Source organism: Petromyzon marinus, chromosome 66 (genome assembly GCF_048934315.1).
Source record: "Petromyzon marinus isolate PM22_M1 ecotype Great Lakes invasive population chromosome 66, UKy_Petmar_22M1.pri1.0, whole genome shotgun sequence".
Classification (NCBI taxonomy): domain Eukaryota; kingdom Metazoa; phylum Chordata; class Hyperoartia; order Petromyzontiformes; family Petromyzontidae; genus Petromyzon; species Petromyzon marinus.
The window spans coordinates 8,468,297-8,496,205 of record NC_133732.1 but is presented as its reverse complement, the minus strand read 5'-3'; the positions used below and the strand labels follow the sequence as shown (position 1 = coordinate 8,496,205).

The following is a 27,909-nucleotide window of genomic DNA, read 5'->3' as shown; positions in this document are numbered from 1 at the left end:
TACATCTGTTGAACGTGAAGAACCAGTGGCATCTACATCTGCAGAACGTGAAGAACCAGTAGCATCTATATCTACAGAACGTGAAGAACCAGTGGCATCTACATCTGCAGAACGTGAAGAACCAGTGGCATCTACATCTGCAGAACGTGAAGAACCAGTTGCATCTACATCTACCGTACGTGAAGAACCAGTGGCATCTACATCTGCAGAACGTGAAGAACCAGTGGCATCTGCATCTGCAGAACGTGAAGAACCAGTGGCATGTACATCTGCAGAACGTGAAGAGCCAGTGGCATCTACATCTGCAGAACGTGAAGAACCAGTGGCATCTACATCTGCAGAACATGAAGAACCAGTGGCATCTACATCTGTGGCATCTACATCTGCAGAATGTGAAGAACCAGTGGCACCTACATCTGCAGAACGTGAGGAACCAGTGGAATCTATATCTTGTGGAACGTGAAGGACCAGTGGCATCTACATCTGCAGAACGTGAAGAACCAGTGGCATCTACATCTGCAGAATATGAGGGGTGAGCGGTGAGGAGTGAGGGGTGAGTTGTGAGGGGTAAGCGGCGACGGGTGAGGGGTGAGCGGTGAGGAGTGAGGGGTGAGTTGTGAGGGGTAAGCGGTGAAGGGGGAGCGGTGAACGCTGAGCGGTGAGTTGTGAGGGGTGAGTTGTGAGGGGTAAGCGGTGAAGGGTGAGCGGTGAACGCTGAGCGGTGAGGAGTGAGGGGTGAGTTGTGAGGGGTAAGCGGTGAAGGGTGAGCGGTGAGCGGTGAGGAGTGAGGGGTGAGTTGTGAGGGGTAAGCGGTGAAGGGTGAGCGCTGAGTGGTGAGGAGTGCTGGCGGCGTGGTGGGGTCTCCTCCTTGACGAGGTCTCTCAGTGCTGGCTACGAACTCCTCCTGGACTGCGAGCCACAGTCCTCCACCAAGCCCAGCAGACGCACGCTCGAGGTACATCCCCTGCTCGCGTGTGCCGTGTGTGTGTGCCGTGTGTGTGCCGTGTGTAGGGTGTGTGTGTAGTGTGTGTGTCGTTTGTGTGTGTAGGGTGTGTGTGGGGTGTGTGACATGTGTGTGTAGTGTGTGTAGTGTGTGTGTGTAGTGTGTGTGTAGTGTGTGTGTAGTGTGTGTGGTGTGTGTGTGTAGTGTGTGTAGTGTGGATGTTGTCTGTATGTTGTGTGTAGTGTGTGTGTATAGTGTGTGTGTAATGTGTGTGTAGTATGTGTGTGTAGTGTGTGTGTAGTGTGTGTAGTGTGTGTGTAGTGTGTGTGTAGTATGTGTGTGTAGTATGTGTGTGTAGTGTGTGTGTAGTGTGTGTAGTGTGTGTGTGTAGTGTGTGTGTAGTGTGTGTGTAGTGTGTGTAGTGTGTGTAGTGTGTGTGTAGTGTGTGTGTAATGTGTGTAATGTGTGTAGTGTGTGTGTAGTGTGTGTGTAGTGTGTGTAGTGTGTGTGTAGTGTGTGTGTAGTGTGTGTGTAGTGTGTGTGTAGTGTGTGTGTGTAGTGTGTGTGTGTAGTGTGTGTAGTGTGTGTGTAGTGTGTGTAATGTGTGTGTGTAGTGTGTGTATAGTGTGTGTGTAGTGTGTGTGTAGTGTGTGTGTAATCTGTGTGTAGTGTGTGTGTAGTGTGTGTGTGTAGTGTGTGTGTAGTGTGTATGTGTAGTGTGTAGTGTGTGTAGTGTGTGTGTGTAGTGTGTGTAGTGTGTGTAATGTGTGTGTGTAGTGTGTGTATAGTGTGTGTGTAGTGTGTGTGTAGTGTGTGTGTAATCTGTGTGTAGTGTGTGTGTGTAGTGTGTGTGTAGTGTGTGTGTGTAGTGTGTGTAGTGTGTGTAGTGTGTGTGTAGTGTGTGTAGTGTGTGTGTAGTGTGTGTGTAATGTGTGTAATGTGTGTAGTGTGTGTGTAGTGTGTGTGTAGTGTGTGTAGTGTGTGTGTAGTGTGTGTAGTGTGTGTGTAGTGTGTGTAGTGTGTGTATAGTGTGTGTGTAGTGTGTGTGTGTAGTGTGTGTAGTGTGTGTAATGTGTGTGCTGTGTGTGCTGTGTGCGTGGTGAGATGTTAACTACCTCGCCTGGTATACAGGCAGCCGTGGGTTCGATCCCGACCCCGACGCCTGTTGTTTATTTGGAGTTTGCGTGCCTCTTGCCTCTTCCCTCTCCTCCCCGTGTCTCCCCTCACCTCTCCGTGTCTCCCCTCTCCTCCCCGTGTCTCCCCTCACCTCCCCCCGTGTCTCCCCTCTCCTCCCCCCGTGTCTTCCCTCTCTCCGTGTCTCCCCTCTCCTCCCCCCGTGTCTCCCCTCTCCTCCCCCCGTGTCTCCCCTCACCTCTCCGTGTCTCCCCTCACCTCTCCGTGTCTCCCCTCACCTCCCCCCGTGTCTCCCCTCTCCTCCCCCCGTGTCTCCCCTCTCCTCCCCCCGTGTCTCCCCTCTCCTCCCCCCGTGTCTCCCCTCTCCTCCCCGTGTCTCCCCTCTCCTCTCCGTGTCTCCCCTCTCCTCCCCCCGTGTCTCCCCTCTCTCCGTGTCTCCCCTCACCTCCCCCGCGTCTCCCCCTCCCCCCGTGCATTTCAGGAAAGCGCGAAGCACGAACGGAAGCAGAAGCGCAGGAGCCGGAGTCGGTCGCGGGAGAGACGGGAGAGAGACGCCGGAGAGCCGGAGAGGGGGAAGAAGAGAGACAGGGAGAGAGGAGACAGGGAGAGAGGGGACAGGGAGAGAGGAGACATGAAGAGAGGAGACAGGGAGAGAGGGGACAGGGAGAGAGGAGACAGGGAGAGAGGAGACATGAAGAGAGGAGACAGGGAGAGAGGGGACAGGGAGAGAGGAGACAGGGATAGAGGAGACAGGGAGAGAGGAGACAGGGAGAGAGGAGACAGGGATAGAGGAGACAGGGAGAGAGGGGACAGGGAGAGAGGAGACAGGGAGAGAGGAGACAGGGAGAGAGGGGACAGGGATAGAGGGGACAGGGAGAGAGGAGACAGGGAGAGAGGAGACAGGGAGAGAGGAGACAGGGAGAGAGGAGACAGGGAGAGACGGCGAGACAGGAAGTGAGGGACGGATACTCGCACGCACGCCAACACCGCGCCCGGCCACTGATGCTTTGGACGCCATGGCAGGTACTCATTTGAGGCTGAGCCAAACCGAGGGGAGGCCCAGGATCGGTTCATAAAACCGGCGTTGGGTGGAGGCCGTGAGCGGGGGAATCGAACTCGGGGGGGGGGTCGCTGGGTTCGTAGCGCAGCGGCGCGCTAACCGCTGCGCCACCGCTCCCCACACGCATACACACACACACGCACTCACACGCACACACACACACACACACGCACTCACACGCACTCACGCACACATACACGCACACATACACGCACGCATGCGCGCACACACGCACACACGCACACACCGGCACACACGCACACACACGCGTACACACATGCGCACACACGCACACATACACACACATACACACACGCACGCACACATACACACATACATGCACGCACGCGCACGCACGCACACGCGCGCACGCACACTCACGCACATGCACGGCGCTCCGCTCGTTGTTGTGAGCGTTGCTCCTCCGCCCTCCGTTGTTGCTGGCGGGCGACTGACTGCCTCCCTACTGCCCAGTAGCAGCGTTCCTCACGAGCCTCCTCTCCACCACCACCACCACCGCACACGCGCGCAGGCACACGCACGAGTGGTCGGGTCCAGCTCTTATACTACCACAGAGCTCCGTGCTGCTGTGCGGTCAGGTTCACGGGTCCAGGGCTTGGCATAGCAGTGACGGGCGGGAGTGGTCAGCATCGCCCCCTGCCCCAGCCAAGCCTCACCGAGTCTACGGGAGACGTCCTGCTGACGTTGGCTATGAGATGTCGACTAGCTCGCCCGGTGTGCAGGAGGTCGTGGGTTCGATGCCGACCCTGACGCGGCCTGCAGCTGTATATTTGGAGTTTGCGTGTCTCTCTCATCATCATCATCATCACGGTGGCTAGGAGATGTTGACTACCTCGCCCGGTGTGCAGGAGGTCGTGGGTTCGATGCCGACCCTGACGCGGCCTGCTGCAGCTGTGTATTTGGAGTCTGCGTGTCTCTCTCTCATCATCATCATCATCACGGTGGCTAGGAGATGTTGACTACCTCGCCTGGTGTGCAGGAGGTCGTGGGTTCGATGCCGACCCTGACGATGCCTGTTGCTGTAGATTTGGAGTCTGCGTCTCTCTCTCATCATCACGGTGGCTATGAGATGTTAACTACCTCGCCCGGTGTGCAGGAGGTCGTGGGTTCGATCCCGACCCTGACGCGGCCTGCTGCTGCTGCTGCTGTGTATTTGGAGTCTGCGGTGTGCCTGTCTCTCTCCGCGTGGCGCCTCCGGTTTTCGCCCCCCCCACACCTCCGCATTTGGAGCATTCGGCGGTCCGTGAATGCCCGCGTGGCGAGCACGCTTCCCTCCGCCATCGTTTTGTACGTAAATGAATGGCTGCTGGCGACCGCCGTGCTCGGGTTCGGCGCGGCCGGCCACGCGCGACGCGCGAGGAAGCTGGGCGCGCGAAAGTTGAACGTTGGCGAGGTTTCGGGGGCCCTTAACCTGGCCCAGTGAAAACCAACGTAAATTTTGTTTTGTTTTTTTAGTCGAGTCGGTGAGTTTTGGGCCGTTTGCGGAGTGGCCGGAGGGGAAAACTCTCTGCCGGGGGGCGTACGAGAGGGATCGGCGGGGGGGGGGGGGGGAGTTCCGCACGGATGGGTTCAGGAAATCGCCACCGGTCGCTGTCTGCGCCGCCAAACTGCCGCCTCCCGGGCCCGTGACCGAATCTCGGCGCGATTTAAACACCTGGGAGCCAGAAATCTTTCTGATTGTAGAGGGGGGGTCAAATACTTATTTCCCTCATTAAGATGCAAATCAATTTTTAACATTTTTGACGTGCGTTTTTCTGCATTTTTTTGTTATTCCGTCTGTTCAAATAAACCTACCATTAAAATTATAGACTGATCATTTCTTTGTCAGTGGGCAAATGTACAAAATCAGCAGGGGATCAAATACTTCTTTCCCTCACTGTATGTCTATACAGGTCATGTAGGTTTACTGTATGTCTATACAGGTGATGTTGTGGGTTTACTGTATGTCTATACAGGTCATGTTGTGGGTTTACTGTATGTCTATACAGGTGATGTTGTGGGTTTACTGTATGTCTATACAGGTGATGTGGGTTTACTGTATGTCTATACAGGTCATGTTGTGGGTTTACTGTATGTCTATGCAGGTGATGTGGGTTTACTGTATGTCTATACAGGTCATGTTGTGGGTTTACTGTATGTCTATACAGGTCATGTTGTGGGTTTACTGTATGTCTATACAGGTGATGTGGGTTTACTGTATGTCTATACAGGTCATGTAGGTTTACTGTATGTCTATACAGGTGATGTGGGTTTACTGTATGTCTATACAGGTGATGTTGTGGGTTTACTGTATGTCTATACAGGTCATGTTGTGGGTTTACTGTATGTCTATACAGGTGATGTGGGTTTACTGTATGTCTATACAGGTCATTGTGGGTTTACTGTATGTCTATACAGGTTTACTGTATGTCTATACAGGTGATATTGGGGGTTTACTGTATGTCTATACAGGTCATGTTGTAGGTTTACTATATGTCTATACAGGTCATGATGTGGGTTTACTGTATGTCTATACAGGTGATGTTGTGGGTTTACTGTATGTCTATACAGGTGATGTTGTGGGTTTACTGTATGTCTATACAGGTCATATTGTGGGTTTACTGTATGTCTATAAAGGTTTACTGTATGTCTATACAGGTGATGTTTTGGGTTTACTGTATGTCTATACAGGTGATTGTGGGTTTACTGTATGTCTATATAGGTCATGTTGTGGGTTTACTGTATGTCTATACAGGTCATATTGTGGGTTTACTGTATGTCTATACAGGTGATGTGGGTTTACTGTATGTCTATACAGGTGATGTGGGTTTACTGTATGTCTATACAGGTCATGTTGTGGGTTTACTGTATGTCTATACAGGTGATGTGGGTTTACTGTATGTCTATACAGGTCATGTTGTGGGTTTACTGTATGTCTATACAGGTCATGTTGTGGGTTTACTGTATGTCTATACAGGTCATGTTGTGGGTTTGCTGTATGTCTATACAGGTCATGTTGTGGGTTTACTGTATGTCTAAACAGGTGATGTGGGTTTACTGTATGTCTATACAGGTGATGTGGGTTTACTGTATGTCTATACAGGTCATGTTGTGGGTTTACTGTATGTCTATACATGTCATGTTGTAGGTTTACTGTATGTCTATACAGGTCATGTTGTGGGTTTACTGTATGTCTATACAGGTGATGTGGGTTTACTGTATGTCTATACAGGTGATGTGGGTTTACTGTATGTCTATACAGGTCATGTGGGTTTACTGTATGTCTATACAGGTGATGTGGGTTTACTGTATGTCTAAACAGGTGATGTGGGTTTACTGTATGTCTATACAGGTGATGTTGTGGGTTTACTGTATGTCTATACAGGTGATGTGGGTTTACTCTATGTCTATACAGGTCATGTTGTGGGTTTACTGTATGTCTATACAGGTGATGTGGGTTTACTGTATGTCTATACAGGTGATGTGGGTTTACTGTATGTCTATACAGGTCATGATGTGGGTTTACTGTATGTCTATACAGGTCATGTTGTAGGTTTACTGTATGTCTATACAGGTGATGTTGTGGGTTTACTGTATGTCTATACAGGTGATGTGGGTTTACTGTATGTCTATACAGGTCATGTTGTGGGTTTACTGTATGTCTATACAGGTGATGTGGGTTTACTGTATGTCTATACAGGTGATGTGGGTTTGCTGTATGTCTGTACAGGTGATGTGGGTTTACTGTATGTCTATACAGGTGATGTGGGTTTACTGTATGTCTATACAGGTCATGTTGTGGGTTTACTGTATGTCTATACAGGTCATGTGGGTTTACTGTATGTCTATACAGGTGATATTGTGGGTTTACTGTATGTCTATACAGGTGATGTGGGTTTACTGTATGTCTATATAGGTGATGTGGGTTTACTGTATGTCTATACAGGTGATGTGGGTTTACTGTATGTCTAAACAGGTCATGTTGTGGGTTTACTGTATGTCTATACAGGTCATGTGGGTTTACTGTATGTCTATACAGGTCATGTTGTGGGTTTACTGTATGTCTATACAGGTGATGTGGGTTTACTGTATGTCTATACAGGTCATGTTGTGGGTTTACTGTATGTCTATACAGGTCATGTGGGTTTACTGTATGTCTATACAGGTCATATTGTGGGTTTACTGTATGTCTATACAGGTGATGTGGGTTTACTGTATGTCTATACAGGTGTAGTGGGTTTACTGTATGTCTATACAGGTCATATTGTGGGTTTACTGTATGTCTATACAGGTGATGTGGGTTTACTGTATGTCTATACAGGTGATGTGGGTTTACTGTATGTCTATACAGGTTTACTTATGTCTATACAGGTCATATTGTGGGTTTACTGTATGTCTATACAGGTGATATTGTGGGTTCACTGTATGTCTATATAGGTCATGTAGGTTTACTGTATGTCTATACAGGTCATGTTGTAGGTTTACTGTATGTCTATACAGGTGATATTGTGGGTTCACTGTATGTCTATATAGGTCATGTAGGTTTACTGTATGTCTATACAGGTCATGTTGTAGGTTTACTGTATGTCTATACAGGTGATGTGGGTTTACTGTATGTCTACACAGGTCATGTTGTGGGTTTACTGTATGTCTATACAGGTCATGTGGGTTTACTGTATGTCTATGCAGGTCATGTGGGTTTACTGTATGTCTATACAGGTGATGATGTGGGTTTACTGTATGTCTATACAGGTCATGTTGTGGGTTTACTGTATGTCTATACAGGTCATGTTGTGGGTTTACTGTATGTCTATACAGGTCATGTGGGTTTACTGTATGTCTATACCGGTGATGATGTGGGTTTACTGTATGTCTATACAGGTCATGTTGTGGGTTTACTGTATGTCTATACAGGTCATGTTGTGGGTTTACTGTATGTCTATACAGGTCATGTGGGTTTACTGTATGTCTATACAGGTCATGTTGTGGGTTTACTGTATGTCTATACAGGTGATGTGGGTTTACTGTATGTCTATACAGGTCATGTGGGTTTACTGTATGTCTATACAGGTGATGATGTGGGTTTACTGTATGTCTATACAGGTCATGTTGTGGGTTTACTGTATGTCTATACAGGTCATGTTGTGGGTTTACTGTATGTCTATACAGGTGATGTGGGTTTACTGTATGTCTATACAGGTCATGTGGGTTTACTGTATGTCTATACAGGTGATGATGTGGGTTTACTGTATGTCTATACAGGTCATGTTGTGGGTTTACTGTATGTCTATACAGGTCATGTTGTGGGTTTACTGTATGTCTATACAGGTGATGTGGGTTTACTGTATGTCTATACAGGTCATGTTGTGGGTTTACTGTATGTCTATACAGGTCATGTTGTGTGGGTTTACTGTATGTCTATACAGGTGATGTGGGTTTACTGTATGTCTATACAGGTCATGTTGTGGGTTTACTGTATGTCTATACAGGTCATGTTGTGGGTTTACTGTATGTCTATACAGGTGATGATGTGGGTTTACTGTATGTCTATACAGGTCATGTTGTGGGTTTACTGTATGTCTATACAGGTCATGTTGTGGGTTTACTGTATGTCTATACAGGTGATGTGGGTTTACTGTATGTCTATACAGGTGATGTTGTGGGTTTACTGTATGTCTATACAGGTGATGATGTGGGTTTACTGTATGTCTATACAGGTCATGTTGTGGGTTTACTGTATGTCTATACAGGTCATGTTGTGGGTTTACTGTATGTCTATACAGGTGATGTGGGTTTACTGTATGTCTATACAGGTCATGTTGTAGGTTTACTGTATGTCTATACAGGTCATGTTGTGTGGGTTTACTGTATGTCTATACAGGTCATGTGGGTTTACTGTATGTCTATACAGGTTTACTGTATGTCTATACAGGTCATGTTGTAGGTTTACTGTATGTCTACACAGGTGATGTGGGTTTACTGTATGTCTATACAGGTCATGTTGTAGGTTTACTGTATGTCTACACAGGTCATCTTGTGGGTTTACTGTATGTCTATACAGGTGATGTGGGTTTACTGTATGTCTATACAGGTGATGTTGTGGGTTTACTCTCCAACACACAAAAACCGGTTAGTGCTAAACTCAGCATCGAATTGGCCACGTGTTTGTTTACGTGGCAAACCCTCTTGCCGATCGGGCTGCGTCGGGTGGTGGCGGGTTTAACGACACAACATTTACACTTACGCCATCGAACCCCCCCCCCCCCAAAAACAAAGCCTCTAGTATGGATGTATGTGTGCACATGTTGAACTTCCTTAGCACCGGATGTAGCCAACCACGCAAATCGGAGGTTTGGTGATGAGGGATGAAAAAAAAAACACATCAAGCGGTTCTTAAGAAATTAGTTTTCAACATGTTTATTGTAGTGTATAGCGTAGTGTGTGTGGTGTACGGTGTAGTCTATGCATGTTGAACTTCTTTCGCACCGTACGTAGCCAACCACGCTAATCGGAGATACGGGGGGGATGGACAACAAACTAATTACAACAAGCAGTTCTAAATAAATGACTTTTACATTTAGTATAGTGGTATATTGTAGTAGTGTAGTGTATAGTGTACTGTATAGTAGTGTATATTGTAGCATGTGGTGTATAGTGTGGTATATAGTGTAGTGTGTATCGTAGTGCATAGTGTAGTAGTGTAGCGTATAGTGTACTGTACAGCAGTGTATATTGTAGCATGTAGTGTATGGTGTGGTGTATAGTGTGGTGTATAGTGTAGTGTGTATCGTAGTGCATAGTGTAGTAGTGTATAGTGTACTGTATAGCAGTGTATATTGTAGCATGTAGTGTATGGTGTGGTGTATAGTGTGGTGTATAGTGTGGTATATAGTGTAGTGTGTATCGTAGTGCATAGTGTAGTGTATAGTGTACTGTATAGCAGTGTATATTGTAGCATGTAGTGTATGGTGTGGTGTATAGTGTGGTGTATAGTGTGGTATATAGTGTAGTGTGTATCGTAGTGCATAGTGTAGTAGTGTAGTGTATAGTGTACTGTATAGCAGTGTATATTGTAGCATGTAGTGTATGGTGTGGTGTATAGTGTGGTGTATAGTGTGGTATATAGTGTAGTGTGTATCGTAGTGCATAGTGTAGTGTATAGTGTACTGTATAGCAGTGTATATTGTAGCATGTAGTGTATGGTGTGGTGTATAGTGTGGTGTATAGTGTGGTATATAGTGTAGTGTGTATCGTAGTGCATAGTGTAGTAGTGTAGTGTATAGTGTACTGTATAGCAGTGTATATTGTAGCATGTAGTGTATGGTGTGGTGTATTGTGTGGTATTTAGTGTAGTGTGTATCGTAGTGCATAGTTTAGTAGTGTAGTGTATAGTGTACTGTACAGCAGTGTATATTGTAGCATGTAGTGTATGGTGTAGTGTGTATTGGAGTGTATAGTGTAGTGTATGTACGTTGAACTTCTTTCGCGCCGTACGTAGCCAACCGTGCTCATCGGAGGCGTGCGGGGAAACCTTCCCGCCTTACTCCCCCGAAACTGAACGGTTTACAAGCCCCTTTGGGGGGGGGGTCAATGCCCCCCTCCACCAACCAACCCACCCCAAGCTGATCAAAACGACGCGTTGAGAGTAGGGCTGAACGATTGATCGATTTCAAATCGAAATCGCAATTTGAAACAATGCGATTAGCAAATCACAAAGGCTGCGATTTCTTTGCGATGTGAAAAGTCCTCGTACTTTCTTATTGGAATTGTTTTTTAATTATTATAACCTTATTTATTTAACTTAACAATTGTTCTATGTTTGATTGTTCTATTTCAATTGAAACATTTTAATAAATACATGTTGGCAGCAATTAATATCTTTTAAGTCCTCATCCTCGCATCGGAATATATAGAGCAGTTCATATTTTGATGGTATCACGTGGTAATGCTCCAGCACATGTTTTAAATCTATTACACAGTGAATATTGATCTGAAGCTTGACTTTTTATCGCAAATCAAATCGCAATTCGAGATTTTCCCCAAATCGCTCAGCCCTAGTTTAGAGCCACTGTCGATGTGCCCGTCAGCCCATTTGGCGTCAATGCCCGAGTCTAAGACCCTCGCCGAGGCGCGCTTAAGGTTATCATCGTCGTCGCTAGGGGTTTGTGAATGCCCTGTGGTCTCACAGAGCCACACCTGAGGCACCCTGTGGGATTCAACTACGCTGCAGTGGCGATGGCTGTGTCTCATAGAGCCAGACCTGAGGCACTCTGTAGGATTCAACTACGCTGTAGTGGTGATGGCTGCGTCTCATAGAGCCAGACCTACGGCACCCTGTAGGATTCAACTACGCTGTGGTGGCGATGATTGTGTCTCATATAGCCAGACCTGAGGCACCCTGTGGGATTCAACTACGCTGTAGTGGTGATGATTGTGTCTCATATAGCCAGACCTAAAGCACCCTGTAGGATTCAACTCCACTTTACTGGTGATGGCTGCGTCTCATATAACCAGACCTAAGGCACCCTGTAGGATTCCACTCCACTTTAGTGGCGATGGCTGTGTCGCACACAGCCAGACCTAAGGCACCCTGTAGGATTCAACTACACTTTAATGATGGCTGTGTCTCATAGAGCCAGACCTAAGGCACCCTGTAGGATTCTTCATAGAGGGATTGATTGTTAATGCTGCAGCCTCATAGTGCCAGACCTAAGGCACCTTTAGGAACGCCGACACTCCAGTGTCGATGCGTGCAACTCACAGAGGCAGACGAATGGTGCACCCGTCAGGAGCCCTGTTAAGGGGGTCCAGCGCTCCTGCCCACTACATCTTCTTCACCCTGTGGTCTCACAGAGCCACACCTGAGGCACCCTGTAGGATTCAACTACGCTGTAGTGGCGATGATTGTGTCTCATAGAGCCAGACCTGAGGCACCCTGTAGGAGTCAACTACGCTGTGGTGGAGATGGCTGTGTCTCATATAGCCAGACCTAAGACACTCTGTAGGATTCAACTACGCTGTAGTGGCGATGATTGTGTCTCAGAGCCAGACCTGAGGCATCCTGTGGGATTCAACTACGCTGTGGTGGTGATGATTGTGTCTCATATAGCCAGACCTACGGCACCCTGTAGGATTCAACTACGCTGTAGTGGTGATGGCTGTGTCTCATATAGCCAGACCTAAGACACCCTGTAGGATTCAACTACGCTGTGGTGGCGATGATTGTGTCTCATATAGCCAGACCTGAGGCACCCTGTAGGATTCAACTACGCTGTGGTGGTGATGATTGTGTCTCATAGAGCCAGACCTAAGGCACCCTGTGGGATTCAACTACGCTGTAGTGGTGATGATTGTGTCTCATAGAGCCAGACCTAAGGCACCCTGTGGGATTCAACTACGCTGTAGTGGTGATAGCTGCGTCTCATAGAGCCAGACCTGAGGCATCCTGTGGGATTCAACTACGCTGTGGTGGCGATGATTGTGTCTCATATAGCCAGACCTGAGGCACCCTGTAGGATTCAACTACGCTGTGGTGGTGATGATTGTGTCTCATATAGCCAGACCTAAGACACTCTGTAGGATTCAACTACGCTGTGGTGGCGATGATTGTGTCTCATAGAGCCAGACCTGAGGCACCCTGTAGGATTCAACTATGCTGTGGTGGTGATGATTGTGTCTCATATAGCCAGACCTACGGCACCCTGTAGGATTCAACTACGCTGTGGTGGCGATGATTGTGTCTCATAGAGCCAGACCTAAGGCACCCTGTGGGATTCAACTACGCTGTAGTGGTGATGATTGTGTCTCATAGAGCCAGACCTGAGGCACCCTGTAGGATTCAACTACACTTTAGTGGCGATGGCTGTCTCATATAGCCAGACCTACAGCACCCTGTAGGATTCAACTACTCTGTAGTGGCGATGGCTGTCTCATATAGCCAGACCTACGGCACCCTGTAGGATTCAACTACGCTGTGGTGGTGATGATTGTGTCTCATAGAGCCAGACCTAAGGCACCCTGTGGGATTCAACTACGCTGTAGTGGTGATGATTGTGTCTCATAGAGCCAGACCTAAGGCACTCTGTGGGATTCAACTACGCTGTAGTGGTGATAGCTGCGTCTCATAGAGCCAGACCTGAGGCGTCCTGTGGGATTCAACTACGCTGTGGTGGTGATGGTTGTGTCTCATATAGCCAGACCTACGGCACCCTGTAGGATTCAACTGCACTTTAGTCGTGATGATTGTGTCTCTTAGAGCCAGACCTAAGGCACTCTGTAGGATTCAACTACACTTTAGTGGCGATGGCTGTGTGTCACAGATTCAGACCAAAGCACTCTGTAGGATTCAACTCCACTTTAGTGGCGATGGCTGTGTCGCACGCAGCCAGACCTAAGGCACCCTGTAGGATTCAACTACGCTTTAATTATGGCTGTGTCTCATAGAGCCAGACCTAAGGCACCCTGTAGGATTCTTCATAGAGGGATTGATTGTTAATGCTCCAGCCTCATAGTGCCAGACCTAAGGCACCTTTAGGAACGCCGACACTCCAGTGGCGAAGCCTGCAACTCACAGAGGCAGACGAATGGTGCACCCGTCAGGAGCCCTGTTAAGGGGATCCAGCGCTCCTGCCCACTACATCTTCTTCGCTAACATGTTCGCTCAGCTGACGGTTGGTAAGGAAACGTTGTGTGTGTGTGTGTGTCACACATGGACAGCTGCCACTGGGGGGGGTGGGGGGGGGGTGGAGGGTATCAACTTGGCTAGACCATAGCGGGGCTATGGAACGGTTGAGGTGGAGATGCCGAGCTAACGAAATGTTCTGATTCGGATTTTTTGACCGCGGTGACTTGGCAGTGCGTGTGGCTGTATTAGGGGACGGAGTGGGTGCTCCCCTGCGCTCCAGGTGTCTGAACATCGGTGGCCCTCCCCTCTAGGCGTCTAGACGTCGGTGCCACTGCGCCCAGGCGTCTAGACGTCGGTTCCCCAAGGCGTCTAGACATCGGTGCCCCTAGGCGTCTAGACGTTGGTGTCCCCGGCTAGGCGTCTAGACATCGGTGCCCCTAGGCGTCTAGACGTTGGTGTCCCCGGCTAGGCGTCTAGACATCGGTGCCCCAAGGCATCTAGACGTTGGTGTCCCCCGCTAGGCGTCTAGACATAAGTGCCCCCAGGTATCTAGACATCGGTGTCCCCCGCTAGGCGTCTAGACGTTGGTGTCCCCCGCTAGGCGTCTAGACGTTGGTGTCCCCGGCTAGGCGTCTAGACATCGGTGCCCCAAGGCATCTAGACGTTGGTGTCCCCGGCTAGGCGTCTAGACATAAGTGCCCCCAGGTATCTAGACATCGGTGTCCCCCGCTAGGCGTCTAGACATAAGTGCCCCCAGGCGTCTCGACATAAGTGCCCCCTGCTAGGCGTCTAGACGTCGGTGCTCTTGTACATGTCGGCGATGAGGCGCGCGATGGGCACGGAGCCGATGGTCCTGCGGAAGAAGACGCCCTCGATGGTGGCGCTGCTGACGGCGCGCAGAGACGGCAGCGTCAGCAGCAGCTTGCCGAACCGGCAAGGCTCCCCGGGGTACCTGGGGAGGGGGTGGGTGGGGGGGGGGACGAGGGGGGAGGGGGCGCGCGGGGGGGGGGGGGCATGAGATGTTAGGGCACCGCGGTGGCTAGGAGATGTTAACTACTTTGACCGGTATGCAGGAGGTCGTGGGTTCGATCCTGGAACCTGACAATGCCCCCTGTATATTTGTAGTTTGCATGTCAACTACCTCGCCCGGTATGCAGGAGGTCGTGGGTTCGATCCTTGAACCTGACAATGCCCCCTGTATATTTGTAGTTTGCATGTCAACTACCTCGCCCGGTATGCAGGAGGTCGTGGGTTCGATCCTGGAACCTGACAATGCCCCCTGTATATTTGTAGTTTGCATCTCTCTCTCTCTCTCTCGCTCTCCCCGTGGCCGCGTGGATTTTTCCCTGGGTCCTCCGGTTGGTTTTGCCCTCCACATTTAGAAATGGACGTCTCCACGCGTTTCGAGTTACTCGGCTGCCGCTTTGAAATGTCCACGCGATAAGCCATGCTTGGTTGAGCTGCTCTCATTTGTGATGTCGAGGGTTCCTTCTGAAAAACAGCCGCGGCTACACAGCAGCGCCAGTGGTGCCTTACCTGGTAACAATCAAAAATAGTTTCAGTTGAGCACGTAGAAAGGCTTTCGCGAACAATATCATCCAAAATAGAGGTGTCTTTTTGGGTTACCACGCCACCATCCGACACGGCCTACTAGTAAGGGGTTGTCACGTAAACAGAACGTGGCCAATTTGTCACTAATACAGCACTAGTCTATAGTGTAGTGTATACTGTAGTGTATAGTGTAGTGTGTAGTGTATAGTGTAGTATATAGTGTAGTATACTAGTACAGCACTAGTGTATAGTGTAGTGTATAGTGTAGTGTATAGTGTAGTATACTAGTACAGCACTAGTGTATACTGTAGTGTATAGTGTAGTATACTAGTATAGCACTAGTGTATAGTGTAGTGTAGAGTATAGTGTAGTGTATAGTGTAGTGTATAGTGTAGTATACTAGTACAGTGCTAGTGTATAGTGTAGTGTATAGTGGAGTATACTAGTACAGCACTAGTGTATAGTGTAGTGTATAGTGTAGTGTATAGTGTAGTATACTAGTACAGCACTAGTTTATAGTGTAGTGTATAGTGTAGTATATTAGTACAGCACTAGTGTATAGTGTAGTATATAGTGTAGTGTATAGTGCAGTGTATAGTGTAGTGAGTATACTTGTACAGCACTAGTGTAAAGTGTAGTATATAGTGTAGTGTAGTGTATAGTGTAGTATACTAGTACAGCACTAGTGTATAGTGTAGTATACTAGCACAGCACTAGTGTATATTAGTGTAGTGTATAGTGTAGTGAGTATACCTGTACAGCACTAGTGTATAGTGTAGTATATAGTGTAGTGTACAGTGTAGTGTACAGTGTAGTGTATAGTGTAGTATACTAGTACAGCACTAGTGTATAGTGTAGTATATAGTTTAGTGTATCGTGAAGTGTATAGTGTAGTATACTATTACAGCACTAGTGTAAAGTTTAGTGTATAGTGTAGTGTATAGTGTAGTGTATAGTGTAGTGTAAAGTGTAGTGTATAGTGTAGTGTATAGTGTAGTGTATAATGTAGTGTATAGTGTAGTATAGTGTAGTGTATAGTGTAGTGTACTAGTACAGCATTAACCGGTTGTGTGTTGGAGAGCCAAGCCACAACATTAACAATCTGAGTACGACGTTTCGCCAGTCATTGCGACCAGCTTCATCAGGCGAGAGCCACATTTAGTTGAGATCGAGCGATGGAATGAGCTCTTCCTGGAGGTGCGGCGTGGATTGCTCGGAGGGACGATTGTGGCGACGCCCATCCTCTAGCAGTGGATAGATGATGGCTCGTGACGATGATGATGGCCGGTTATAGTGAGTAGTCTCACCGGGTGTGTATGTTAGTGGGTGGTGAGTAGCCTCACCTGGTATTTATGTAGTGAGTGTGGGTGGTGAGTGAGTGGTGAGTAGCCTCACCTGGTGTGTATGTAGTGAGTGGTGAGTAGTCTCACCTGGTATTTATGTAGTGAGTGTGGGTGGTGAGTGAGTGGTGAGTAGCCTCACCTGGTGTGTATGTAGTGAGTGGTGAGTAGTCTCACCTGGTATTTATGTAGTGAGTGTGGGTGGTGAGTGAGTGGTGAGTAGCCTCACCTGGTATGTATGTTAGTGGGTGGTGAGTAGCCTCACCTGGTGTGTATGTAGTGAGTGTGGGTGCTGAGTGAGTGGTGAGTAGTCTCACCTGGTGTGTATGTAGTGAGTGGTGAGTAGTCTCACCTGGTGTGTATGTAGTGAGTGTGGGTGGTGAGTGAGTGGTGAGTAGCCTCACCTGGTGTGTATGTAGTGAGTGTGGGTGGTGAGTAGTCTCACCTGGTGTGTATGTACTGAGTGTGGGTGGTGAGTGAGTGGTGAGTAGCCTCACCCGGTGTGTATGTACTGAGTGTGGGTGGTGAGTGAGTGGTGAGTAGCCTCACCTGGTGTGTATGTACTGAGTGTGGGTGGTGAGTGAGTGGTGAGTAGTCTCACCTGGTGTGTATGTACTGAGTGTGGGTGGTGAGTGAGTGGTGAGTAGCCTCACCTGGTGTGTATGTACTGAGTGTGGGTGGTGAGTGAGTGGTGAGTAGTCTCACTTGGTGTGTATGTACTGAGTGTGGGTGGTGAGTGAGTGGTGAGTAGTCTCACCTGGTGTGTATGTACTGAGTGTGGGTGGTGAGTGAGTGGTGAGTAGCCTCACCTGGTGTTTATGTAGTGAGTGGTGAGTGAGTGGTGAGTAGCCTCACCCGGTGTGTATGTTAGTGAGTGTGGGTGGTGAGTGAGTGGTGAGTAGCCTCACCTGGTGTGTATGTTAGTGAGTGTGGGTGGTGAGTGAGTGGTGAGTAGCCTCACCTGGGGTGTATGTAGTGAGTGTGGGTGGTGAGTGAGTGGTGAGTAGCCTCACCTGGTGTGTATGTTAGTGAGTGTGGGTGGTGAGTGAGTGGTGAGTAGCCTCACCTGGTGTGTATGTTAGTGAGTGTGGGTGGTGAGTGAGTGGTGAGTAGTCTCACCTGGTGTGTATGTACTGAGTGTGGGTGGTGAGTGAGTGGTGAGTAGTCTCACCTGGTGTGTATGTACTGAGTGTGGGTGGTGAGTGAGTGGTGAGTAGCCTCACCTGGTGTTTATGTAGTGAGTGGTGAGTGAGTGGTGAGTAGCCTCACCCGGTGTGTATGTTAGTGAGTGTGGGTGGTGAGTGAGTGGTGAGTAGCCTCACCTGGTGTGTATGTTAGTGAGTGTGGGTGGTGAGTGAGTGGTGAGTAGTCTCACCTGGTGTGTATGTTAGTGAGTGTGGGTGGTGAGTGAGTGGTGAGTAATCTCACCTCGTGTGTATGTAGTGAGTGTTGATGGTGAGTGAGTGGTGAGTAGCCTCACCTGGTGTGTATGTTAGTGAGTGTGGGTGGTGAGTGAGTGGTGAGTAGTCTCACCTGGTGTGTATGTTAGTGAGTGTGGGTGGTGAGTGAGTGGTGAGTAGCCTCACCTGGTGTGTATGTTAGTGAGTGTGGGTGGTGAGTGAGTGGTGAGTGAGCGAGTGGTTAGTAAGTGTTGGGTGAGTGTTGAGTGAGTGAGCGGTGAGTGAGTGAGTGGTGAGTGAGTGAGTGAGCGGTGAGTGGTGAGTGAGTGATGAGCGAGCGAGTGGTTAGTAAGTGTTGAGTGAGTGTGGGTGGTGAGTGGTGAGTGAGTGTTGAGTGAGTGAGCGGTGAGTGTGGGTGGTGAGTAGCCTCACCTGATGTGTATGTAGTGAGTGTGGGTGGTGAGTGAGTGGTGAGTAGCCCCACCTGGTGTGTGTGTAGTGAGTGTGGGTGGTGAGTGAGTGGTGAGTGAGTAATTGGTGAGTGAGTGGTGAGTAGCCTCACCGGCTGTGGATGTAGTGAGTGTGGGTGGTGAGTGTGTGAGTGAGTGATGAGTGAGTGGTGAGTGAGTGGTGAATGAGTGATTGGTGAGTGAGTGGTGAGTGAATGGTGAGTGAGTGGTTGGTGAGTGAGTGGTGAGTGAGTGATTGGTGAGTGAGTGGTGAGTAGCCTCACCTGGTGTGTATGTAGTGAGTGTGGGTGGTGAGTGAGTGGTGAGTGAGTGATTGGTGAGTGATTGGTGAGTGAGTGGTGAGTGAATGGTGAGTGAATGGTGAGTGAGTGGTGAGTGAGTGATTGGTGAGTGAGTGGTGAGTAGCCTCACCGGCTGTGGATGTTGTGAGTGTGGGTGGTGAGTGAGTGGGTGGTGAGTGAGTGATTGGTGAGTGAGTGATTGGTGAGTGAGTGGTGAGTGAGTGATTGAGTGAGTGAGTGTTGAGTGAGTGATTGGTGAGTCAGTGGTGAGTGAGTGTTGAGTGAGTGAATGGTGAGTGAGTGGTGAGTAGCCTCACCGGCTGTGGATGTTGTGAGTGTGGGTGGTGAGTGAGTGGGTGGTGAGTGAGTGATTGGTGAGTGAGTGATTGGTGAGTGAGTGGTGAGTGAGTAATTGAGTGAGTGAGTGTTGAGTGAGTGATTGGTGAGTCAGTGGTGAGTGAGTGTTGAGTGAGTGAATGGTGAGTGAGTGTTGAGTGAGTGAGTGGTGAGTGAGTGGTGAGTGAGTGGTGAGTGGTGAGTGATTGGTGAGTGAGTGGTGAGTGAGTGGTGAGTGAGTGAGTGAGTGTTGAGTGAGTGATGAGTGAGTGATTGGTGAGTGAGTGGTGAGTGAGTGAGTGATGAGTGATTGAGTGAGTGAGTGATGAGTGAGTGATTGATGAGTGATTGGTGAGTGAGTGGTGAGTGAGTGAGTGATGAGTGAGTGATTGGTGAGTGATTGGTGAGTGAGTGGTGAGTGAGTGGTGAGTGAGTGAGTGGTGAGTGAGTGAGTGGTGAGTGGGTGGTGAGTGAGTGAGTTTTGAGTGAGTGATTGGTGAGTGAGTTGTGAGTAGCCTCACCTGGTGTGTATGTAGTGAGTGTGGGTGGTGAGTGAGTGAGTGGTGAGTGAGTGATTGGTGAGTGAGTGGTGAGTGAATGGTGAGTGAGTGAGTGGTGAGTGAGTGGGTGAGTGAGTGTTGAGTGGTGAGTGATTGGTGAGTGAGTGATTGGTGAGTGAGTGTTGAGTGAGTGATTGGTGAGTGATTGGTGAGTGAGTGGTGAGCGCCCTCACCGGCTGTGGATGTAGCTGCTCAACGTGAGCTGCGCTTCGTCCTGCAGTGCAGCCACAGCAGCTGCACTCCGTAGGGCTCTCAGCTCCTGGCCGCACGCCGCCACTGCACGAGTCGCACACAGGCAAAGGTCCCCCGTGTAGCCTGTGAGACACTCTAGGAGCAAGTGCTGTGAGCGAGTAGCAGCAGCTCCTGCGAACACACACAGGCAAAGGTCCCCCGTGTAGCCTGTGAGACACTCTAGGAGCAAGTGCTGTGAGCGAGTAGCAGCAGCAGCAGCAGCTCCTGCGAACACACACAGACAAAGGTCCCCCGTGTAGCCCGTGTCCAGATGGAACGGATGGAGATTAGTCCACACGACACTGAGCACGAGAAGCAGCATGATCCTCACCAATCTCACCCACCCACCCACCCCCCCCAAAGTCAACCCGCCCGCTCACCCCGCTCACCCCACTCACTCACCCCACTCACTCACCCCTCACCCCTCTCACCCTTCACCCCTCTCACCCCACCCCACTCACTCACCCCACTCACTCACCCCTCTCACCCTTCACCCCTCTCACCCTTCACCCCACTCACCCCACCCCACTCACCCCACTCACTCACCCCTCTCACCCTTCACCCCACTCACCCCTCTCACCCCCCCCCCCCACTACCCCACTCACCCCTCTCACCTCACCCACTCACGTCACTCACCCCTCTCGCCACTCACCTCTCTCACCCCACCCACCCCTCTCACCCCTCTCACCCCACTCACCCCACTCACCCCCCTCGCTCACCCCACTCACCCCACCCACTCACCCCTCTCACCCCACTCACCCCACTCACCCCCCCCCCCCCGCTCACCCCCCCTCGCTCACCCCACTCACCCCTCTCACCCCACCCACTCACCCCTCCCACCCACCCACCCACTCACCCCCCCCCACTCACCCCACTCACCCCTCTCACCCCACCCACTCACCCCTCCCACCCACTCACCCCCCCCACTCACCCCTCTCACCCCACCCACTCACCCCTCTCACCCCACCCACTCACCCCTCCCACCCACCCCCCCACTCACCCCTCTCACCCCACCCACCCACTCACCCCTCTCACCCACCACCCCCCCGCTCACCGGCCTTGAAGGTGACGATGCACTTGAGGCACGCGAACTCCGTGGGGTCAACGCGCAGTGAGCGGAAGCGGCACACCGTCTCGTGCAGCGAGCGGGCCTCGCCCGCCACGCGACCCAGGGCTCCCCCCTCCGCGTTCAGCCCTGGGCCCCCGACAAAGGGGGGGGGGGGGCGCGGGTTATTGCTGTTGGGTTAGAGCTGCCGTGAATTTTGCCACGTAGAGTGCCCCGCCGAGCTGCCTGGCTATCGCGGGCGATGACGAGGTGGGGCTATCATCGTCGTCGTCACGTAGGATCAGCATGCAGCAGCGGGCAAGTGGCTCTCTAAACGCGGTGGCGATGTCGACTCTAAAAGGTGGAGGGGAAATTCCACGCGACCACGAGGAGAGAGAGAGAGAGAGACGCGCAGACTCCAAATACATAGCAGCAGGCGTCGTCAGGGTCGAGGATTGAATGCACGAGCTCGTGTACGCACACACACACACCTGTACACACACACCTGTACACACACCTGTACACACACACACCTGTACACACACACACCTTTACACACACACAACGGTACATACACACACACCTGTACACACACCTGTACACACACACACAGCGGTACACACACACACACCTGTACACACACACCTGTACACACACCTGTACACACACACACCTGTACACACACACACCTTTACACACACACAACGGTACATACACACACACCTGTACACACACACCTGTACACACACGCACACCTGTACACAAACCTGTACACACACCTGTACACACACACACACACACCTGTACATACACACACCTGTTCACACACCTGTACACACACCTGTACACACACACCTGTACACACCTTTACACACGCACACAACGGTACACACACACACCTGTGTACACACACCTGTACACACACCTGTACAAAGATAAAAACAAAGATCCCCCATATAGCCTTAACAGACTGTAGGGGCAAGTGCTGTTAGCGAGCACCTATGAAGGCCGGAACGGTACACGAGGGGGTGGGTGGCCAGCACCACGCCCGACCGCCTTTGTCTCCCTAGTGGCGATGTTTACTACACACCGCACCAGGTACTCATTTGAGGGTGATTCGACCTACACACACCTGTACACACACACACACCTTTACACACACACAACGGTACACACACACACCTGTACACACACCTGTACACACACCTGTACACACACACAACGGTATACACACACACACCTGTACACACACACACCTGTACACACACCTGTACACACACACCTGTACACACACACCTATACACACACGCACACCTGTACACACATGTACACACACCTGTACGCACACCTGTACACACACCTGTACACACACACACCTGTACACACACACCTGTACACACACCTGTATACACACACACCGGTACACATACCTGTATACACACACACACACGCACACCTGCACACACCTGTACACACACACACACCTGTACACACACCTGTACACACACACACCTGTACACACACCTGTACACACACCTGTACACACACACACCTGTACACACACCTGTATATATACACACACCTGTACACACACCTGTACACACACACCTGTACACACACCTGTACACACACACCTGTACACACACCTGTACACACACCTGTACACACACACACACCTGTACACACACACCTGTACACACACCTGTACACACACACACACACCTGTACACACACACCTGTACACACACCTGTACACACGGTGGGGAGCGATAGTGTAGCGGTTAGCGCGCTGCGCTATGAACCTGGCGACCCGGGTTCGATTCCCGCTCACGGCCAACACCAGTGACGATTATCTGAACCGGTCCCGGGCCTCCCCTAGGTCGACTCAGCCTGAAATGAGTACCTGGTGCGGTGTGTAAACATTGCCACTAGGGAGACAAAGGCGGTCGGGCGTGGTGCTGGCCACCCACCCCCTCGTGTACCGTTCCGGCCTTCATAGGTGCTCGCTAACAGCACTTGCCCCTACAGTCTGTTAAGGCTATATGGGGGATCTTTGTGTACAGGTGTGTGTGTACACACACACCTGTACACACACACCTGTACACACACACACACACCTGTACACACACACACACACACACCTGTACACACACACACACACCTGTACACACACACACCTGTACACACACACACACACCTGTACACACACACACACCTGTACACACACACACCTGTACACACACACACCTGTACACACACACACACCTGTACACACACACGTACACACACACACACCTGTACACACCTGTACACACACACACACCTGTGCACAATCCCTCTCACCTGCCACAGCCAGCAGGGTGCTCAGGTCCACGGGCACTGCCCACTGCGCGATGCCCAACACGAACAGCTCCCGCCAGCCCTCCTGCAGCAGCACCAGCTGTGTGGGGCACACGCGCACAGAGCCTCTCGTGGGGGTCTCAGCCAGGGGAATGCAGACCCCTGGGGGCGGGCGTGGGTACCAGCGGGTAGTACGTGGGGCGATTTGTAAACGCGTGAAATTGTACCGCACGTGAGAGGGAGAGAGAGAGAGAGAGCCATTGGTGAAGACTCCCGTTGCACGAGTGTGAAGGTATAAAATGGCAATAACAAAAAAAACTACGATAACTTTCACATTTGGTCACCTCGACGAATGTAAAAGGGATTTCTAGTTGAGCTCGTTAACATTTCGCCACCGTGTCCATTCGAAATGTGGAGGGGGAAAAATCCACGCGACCGCGCGGAGAGAGAGAGAGAGACGCAAACTCCACATATACAGCAGCAGCAGCAGGCATCGTCAGGGTCGGGATGGAACCCACGACCTCCTGTATACCTGGCGAGGTAGTTAACATCTCATAGCTACCGTGATGATGATGATGAGAGAGAGAGACGCAGACTCCAAATCTACAGCAGCAGCAGGCATCGTGAGGGTCGGGATCGAACCCACGACCTCCCGCACACCAGGCGAGGTTGTCAACATCTCATAGCCACCATGATGATGATGATGAGAGAGAGAGACGCAGACTCCAAATCTACAGCAGCAGGCATCGTCAGGGTCGGGATCGAACCCACGACCTCCCGCACACCAGGCGAGGTAGTTAACATCTCATAGCCACCTTGATGACGATGATGAGAGAGAGACGCAGACTCCAAATCTACAGCAGCAGCAGACATCGTCAGGGTCGGGATCGAACCCACGACCTCCCGCACACCAGGCGAGGTAGTCAACATCTCCTAGCCACCGTGATGATGAGAGAGAGAGACGCAGACTCCAAATCTACAGCAGCAGCAGCAGCAGGCATCGTCAGGGTCAGGATCGAACCCACGATCCTCCTGCGTACCAGGCGAGGTAGTCAACATCTCATAGCCACCGCGGCGCCCCAATAACGATGTGCGACCGGCACGGCAAGCCGGGGGATCGAACCTGGTCCCCGAGAGGGAGGGCTGAGAAGGCGGGGACGCTCTTGGCCCACTTGATGCTCATGAAGAGGAGGCGAGCGGCGGACTCGCACACCGACTCGGGGCACGCGGCACCCTGCAGCACGGCCACGCCGGGTGGCACCTGGCCAGAGGTCGCGGGGTGGGAGACACGGGGAGGGAGACACGGGGAGGGAGACGCGGGGAGGGAGACACGGGGAGGGAGACACGGGGAGGGAGACACGGGGAGGGAGACGCGGGGAGGGAGACACGGAGAGAGAGATGGGAGACACGGGGAGGGAGACACGGGGAGGGAGACGCGGGGAGGGAGACGCGGGGAGGGAGACACGGAGAGAGAGAGATGGGAGACACGGGGAGGGAGACACGGGGAGGGAGATGTGAGACACGGGGAGGGAGACACGGGGAGGGAGACACGGGGAGGGAGACACGGGGAGGGAGACACGGGGAGGGAGACACGGGGAGGGAGACACGGGGAGGGAGACACGGGGAGGGAGACACGGGGAGGGAGACACGGGGAGGGAGACACGGGGAGGGAGACACGGGGAGGGAGACACGGGGAGGGAGACACGGGGAGGGAGACACGGGGAGGGAGATGTGAGACACGGGGAGGGAGACACGGGGAGGGAGACACGGGGAGGGAGACACGGGGAGGGAGACACGGGGAGGGAGACACGGGGAGGGAGACACGGAGAGAGAGATGGGAGACACGGGGAGGGAGACACGGGGAGGGAGACGCGGGGAGGGAGACACGGAGAGAGAGATGGGAGACACGGGGAGGGAGACACGGGGAGGGAGATGTGAGACACGGGGAGGGAGACACGGGGAGGGAGACACGGGGAGGGAGACACGGGGAGGGAGACACGGGGAGGGAGACACGGGGAGGGAGACACGGGGAGGGAGACACGGGGAGGGAGACACGGGGAGGGAGACACGGGGAGGGAGACACGGGGAGGGAGACACGGGGAGGGAGATGTGAGACACGGGGAGGGAGACACGGGGAGGGAGACACGGGGAGGGAGACACGGGGAGGGAGACACGGGAAGGGAGACACGGGGAGGGAGATGTGAGACACGGGGAGGGAGACACGGGGAGGGAGATGGGAGACACGGGGAGGGAGATGTGAGACACGGGGAGGGAGACACGGGGAGGGAGACGCGAGACGCAGGGTTGGTGCTGGGGGTCACGATGTCGCTCAGCTCACGGCTGTGCCGAGCGGGGTGGTCCACAGCAGCGACACCTCAAGGGGAGTTCAGACAACTGCACAACTCGCTACTGCCAGCTATGGCTGCAAACTTTGGACATACACGTGACGTATATTGTTTATCGTTAAATTTGAATCACAGTTACATTTTTTATAGCTTTATTTTGAAAACGTTTTGGCTTAGCCATATTTGTGTGTCGTAGTACAGAGCTAGACTGATAACTTTAATCGAAATTGTCTCATGGTTCATCTTCTTTGGTTCTTTCGGTAAAGTCACCACGTAGAATGAGAATAAAATAATAAATGGATAAAATAAAATAACACAATAAAATTGTCACGACGTTTCGGCCACAACACAAGCGGCCTTCATCAGGTGAAGGGACGAGACTGTCTGGTAGGACAGCGCTGGAGTGAAAGAGCCACGTTCAGATCACGACCTTTAAGCTGTGTGAGAGGAACAAAGCGCCTTGACAAAGGAATTAGCATATAATTTAGCATTGAAATGGCTGAGTGATTAGCTTGTGACTGGTCACAGAAATAGCTATGTTAAAAGTTAAAGCATACACATCCGCAGAGGCCCCCTTGTTAAAGGAATTAGCATAGAATTTAGCATTGAAATAGCTAAGTTAAAGCATACACATCCGCAGAGGCACCCCTTGTTAAAGGAATTAGCATAGAATTTAGCATTGAAATAGCTAAGTTAAAGCATACACATCCGCAGAGGCACCCCTTGACAATGGAATTAGCATAGAATTTAGCATTGAAATAGCTGAGTGATTAGCTTGTAACTGCTCACAGAAATAGCTACGTTAAAGTCAGAGCATACACATTCACCGAGGCACGAAGTCTCATGGTCGTTATTGTTTGAAACGCGGTGCTTTTTTCTGGAAGACTTTTGCTGGGGGTTTTTTTGTCCAGATTGTTTTTCTTCTGTTGCGCGTAGTCACTTTAAGATGTTGTTTTTCTTGTTCGTGATTTAGTTTTGTTGTGGTTGCACCCGAGTCGAGAGCCGCATGGCTCACGGGGTTAAATACCTAATTCATGAAAGTGAAACTACTACGACGACTCGCCACCACCGCTTGTTGTTGTTGTTGTGTTTAGTTTGTTGTTGTTGTGTTTCGTTTGTTGTTGTTGTTGTGTTTAGTTTGTTGTTGTGTTTCGTTTGTTGTTGTTGTGTTTCGTTTGTTGTTGTTGTGTTTAGTTTGTTGTTGTGTTTAGTTTGTTGTTGTTGTGTTTAGTTTGTTGTTGTTGTGTTTCGTTTGTTGTTGTTGTTGTGTTTAGTTTGTTGTTGTGTTTCGTTTGTTGTTGTTGTGTTTCGTTTGTTGTTGTTGTTGTGTTTAGTTTGTTGTTGTGTTTAGTTTGTTGTTGTTGTGTTTCGTTTGTTGTTGTCATTCCCACGCACCTCTGTTTGCAGCACGCTTGGCTAGGTACGGTGCCAAAGAAGTTCAACATACCATTGGAAACCCCATTTGCCAGTAACAAAATATGATAATTGGTTTTTAACCCTTTTATCTGGCAACAAAACTCATATTTTGTTACTGGCAAATGAGGTTTCCAAAGGTGTAAATTCTTACCCCGAGCTCTCATACTCTGATGGTGCATTGCCTTTGAGTTGTGTGACGCCTTTTGGCGTCTTCTGGTCCAACACCAACGTGAGACGAGGTCTCTAAAGAAAAGCCGTCTCGGGTGTGGACCGATCAATTTCAAGGACAGTGCCACATACATTATCAGAGTTTTGATTTAAAGCTTTCGTGACTGCAGTAATTCATATTCTTAGCTTTTTCGGTAAAGTCACGTTGAAGGGAAACAACAAAATAATAATATATATTATTATTGTTTTATATATTTTATTATTTTGTTGTTTCCCTTCAACGTGACTTTACCGAAAAAACTAAGAATATTATCAGAGTTGTTGTTGATTTTTGTTTGCGTTCCGACCGCAGGTATTGTGGTCAATGTAAACACGACTCCTTGTAAAAAAAAAAGGTGTCAGATTTGTTGCCAGATAAAAGGGTAAAAAACCAATTATCAAGTTCAACGTACACTACACTTCAGTACACTGCGCTCCTACACTTCTATGAACTACTATACACTACGCTTCTTTACGCTACACTATACACTACACTACTATACACTGCACTACTATATGCGGCGCTAAACGTTACAGAACTATACACTACACTATACACTACTATCTACTACTGAACTAAACACTAAACACTATACACCACTAAACACTATACACTACACTACTAT

General features: G+C 50.4%; 2 protein-coding genes and 1 long non-coding RNA gene across 5 annotated transcripts in view; 1 reads left to right on the top strand and 2 right to left on the bottom strand.

Annotated features, from left to right (window-relative positions):
* PPIL4 (peptidylprolyl isomerase like 4) overlaps window positions 1–4,963 on the top strand; it is a 31,486-nt gene extending 26,523 nt beyond the window's left edge. The window contains exons 13-14 of the mRNA XM_076054493.1: window positions 886–955; window positions 2,559–4,963. Coding sequence (XP_075910608.1) covers window positions 886–955; window positions 2,559–3,035 — 547 coding nt within the window. The 3' untranslated portion in view covers window positions 3,036–4,963. The remainder of the gene's footprint in view (window positions 1–885; window positions 956–2,558) is intronic.
* Window positions 4,964–9,538: 4,575 nt separating this feature from the next.
* NR2E1 (nuclear receptor subfamily 2 group E member 1) overlaps window positions 9,539–27,909 on the bottom strand; it is a 133,039-nt gene continuing 114,668 nt past the window's right edge. For 2 of the 3 annotated variants that reach the window (XM_076054491.1, XM_076054490.1), the window contains exons 7-11: window positions 24,439–24,576; window positions 23,319–23,415; window positions 20,985–21,125; window positions 19,873–19,975; window positions 9,539–14,713 (exon numbers count right to left, since the gene is read on the bottom strand). In XM_076054491.1, the coding sequence (XP_075910606.1) occupies window positions 14,551–14,713; window positions 19,873–19,975; window positions 20,985–21,125; window positions 23,319–23,415; window positions 24,439–24,576 (642 nt within the window). In that variant the 3' untranslated portion in view covers window positions 9,539–14,550. The remainder of the gene's footprint in view (window positions 14,714–19,872; window positions 19,976–20,984; window positions 21,126–23,318; window positions 23,416–24,438; window positions 24,577–27,909) is intronic. The other variant, XR_012930345.1, reaches the window with a different exon arrangement.
* Window positions 15,266–17,083, bottom strand: LOC142906511 (uncharacterized). The gene is made up of 3 exons (XR_012930346.1): window positions 17,005–17,083; window positions 16,708–16,969; window positions 15,266–16,655 (listed from the first exon to the last, which is right to left on the bottom strand). It is a non-coding gene; the product is annotated as an uncharacterized LOC142906511 (long non-coding RNA).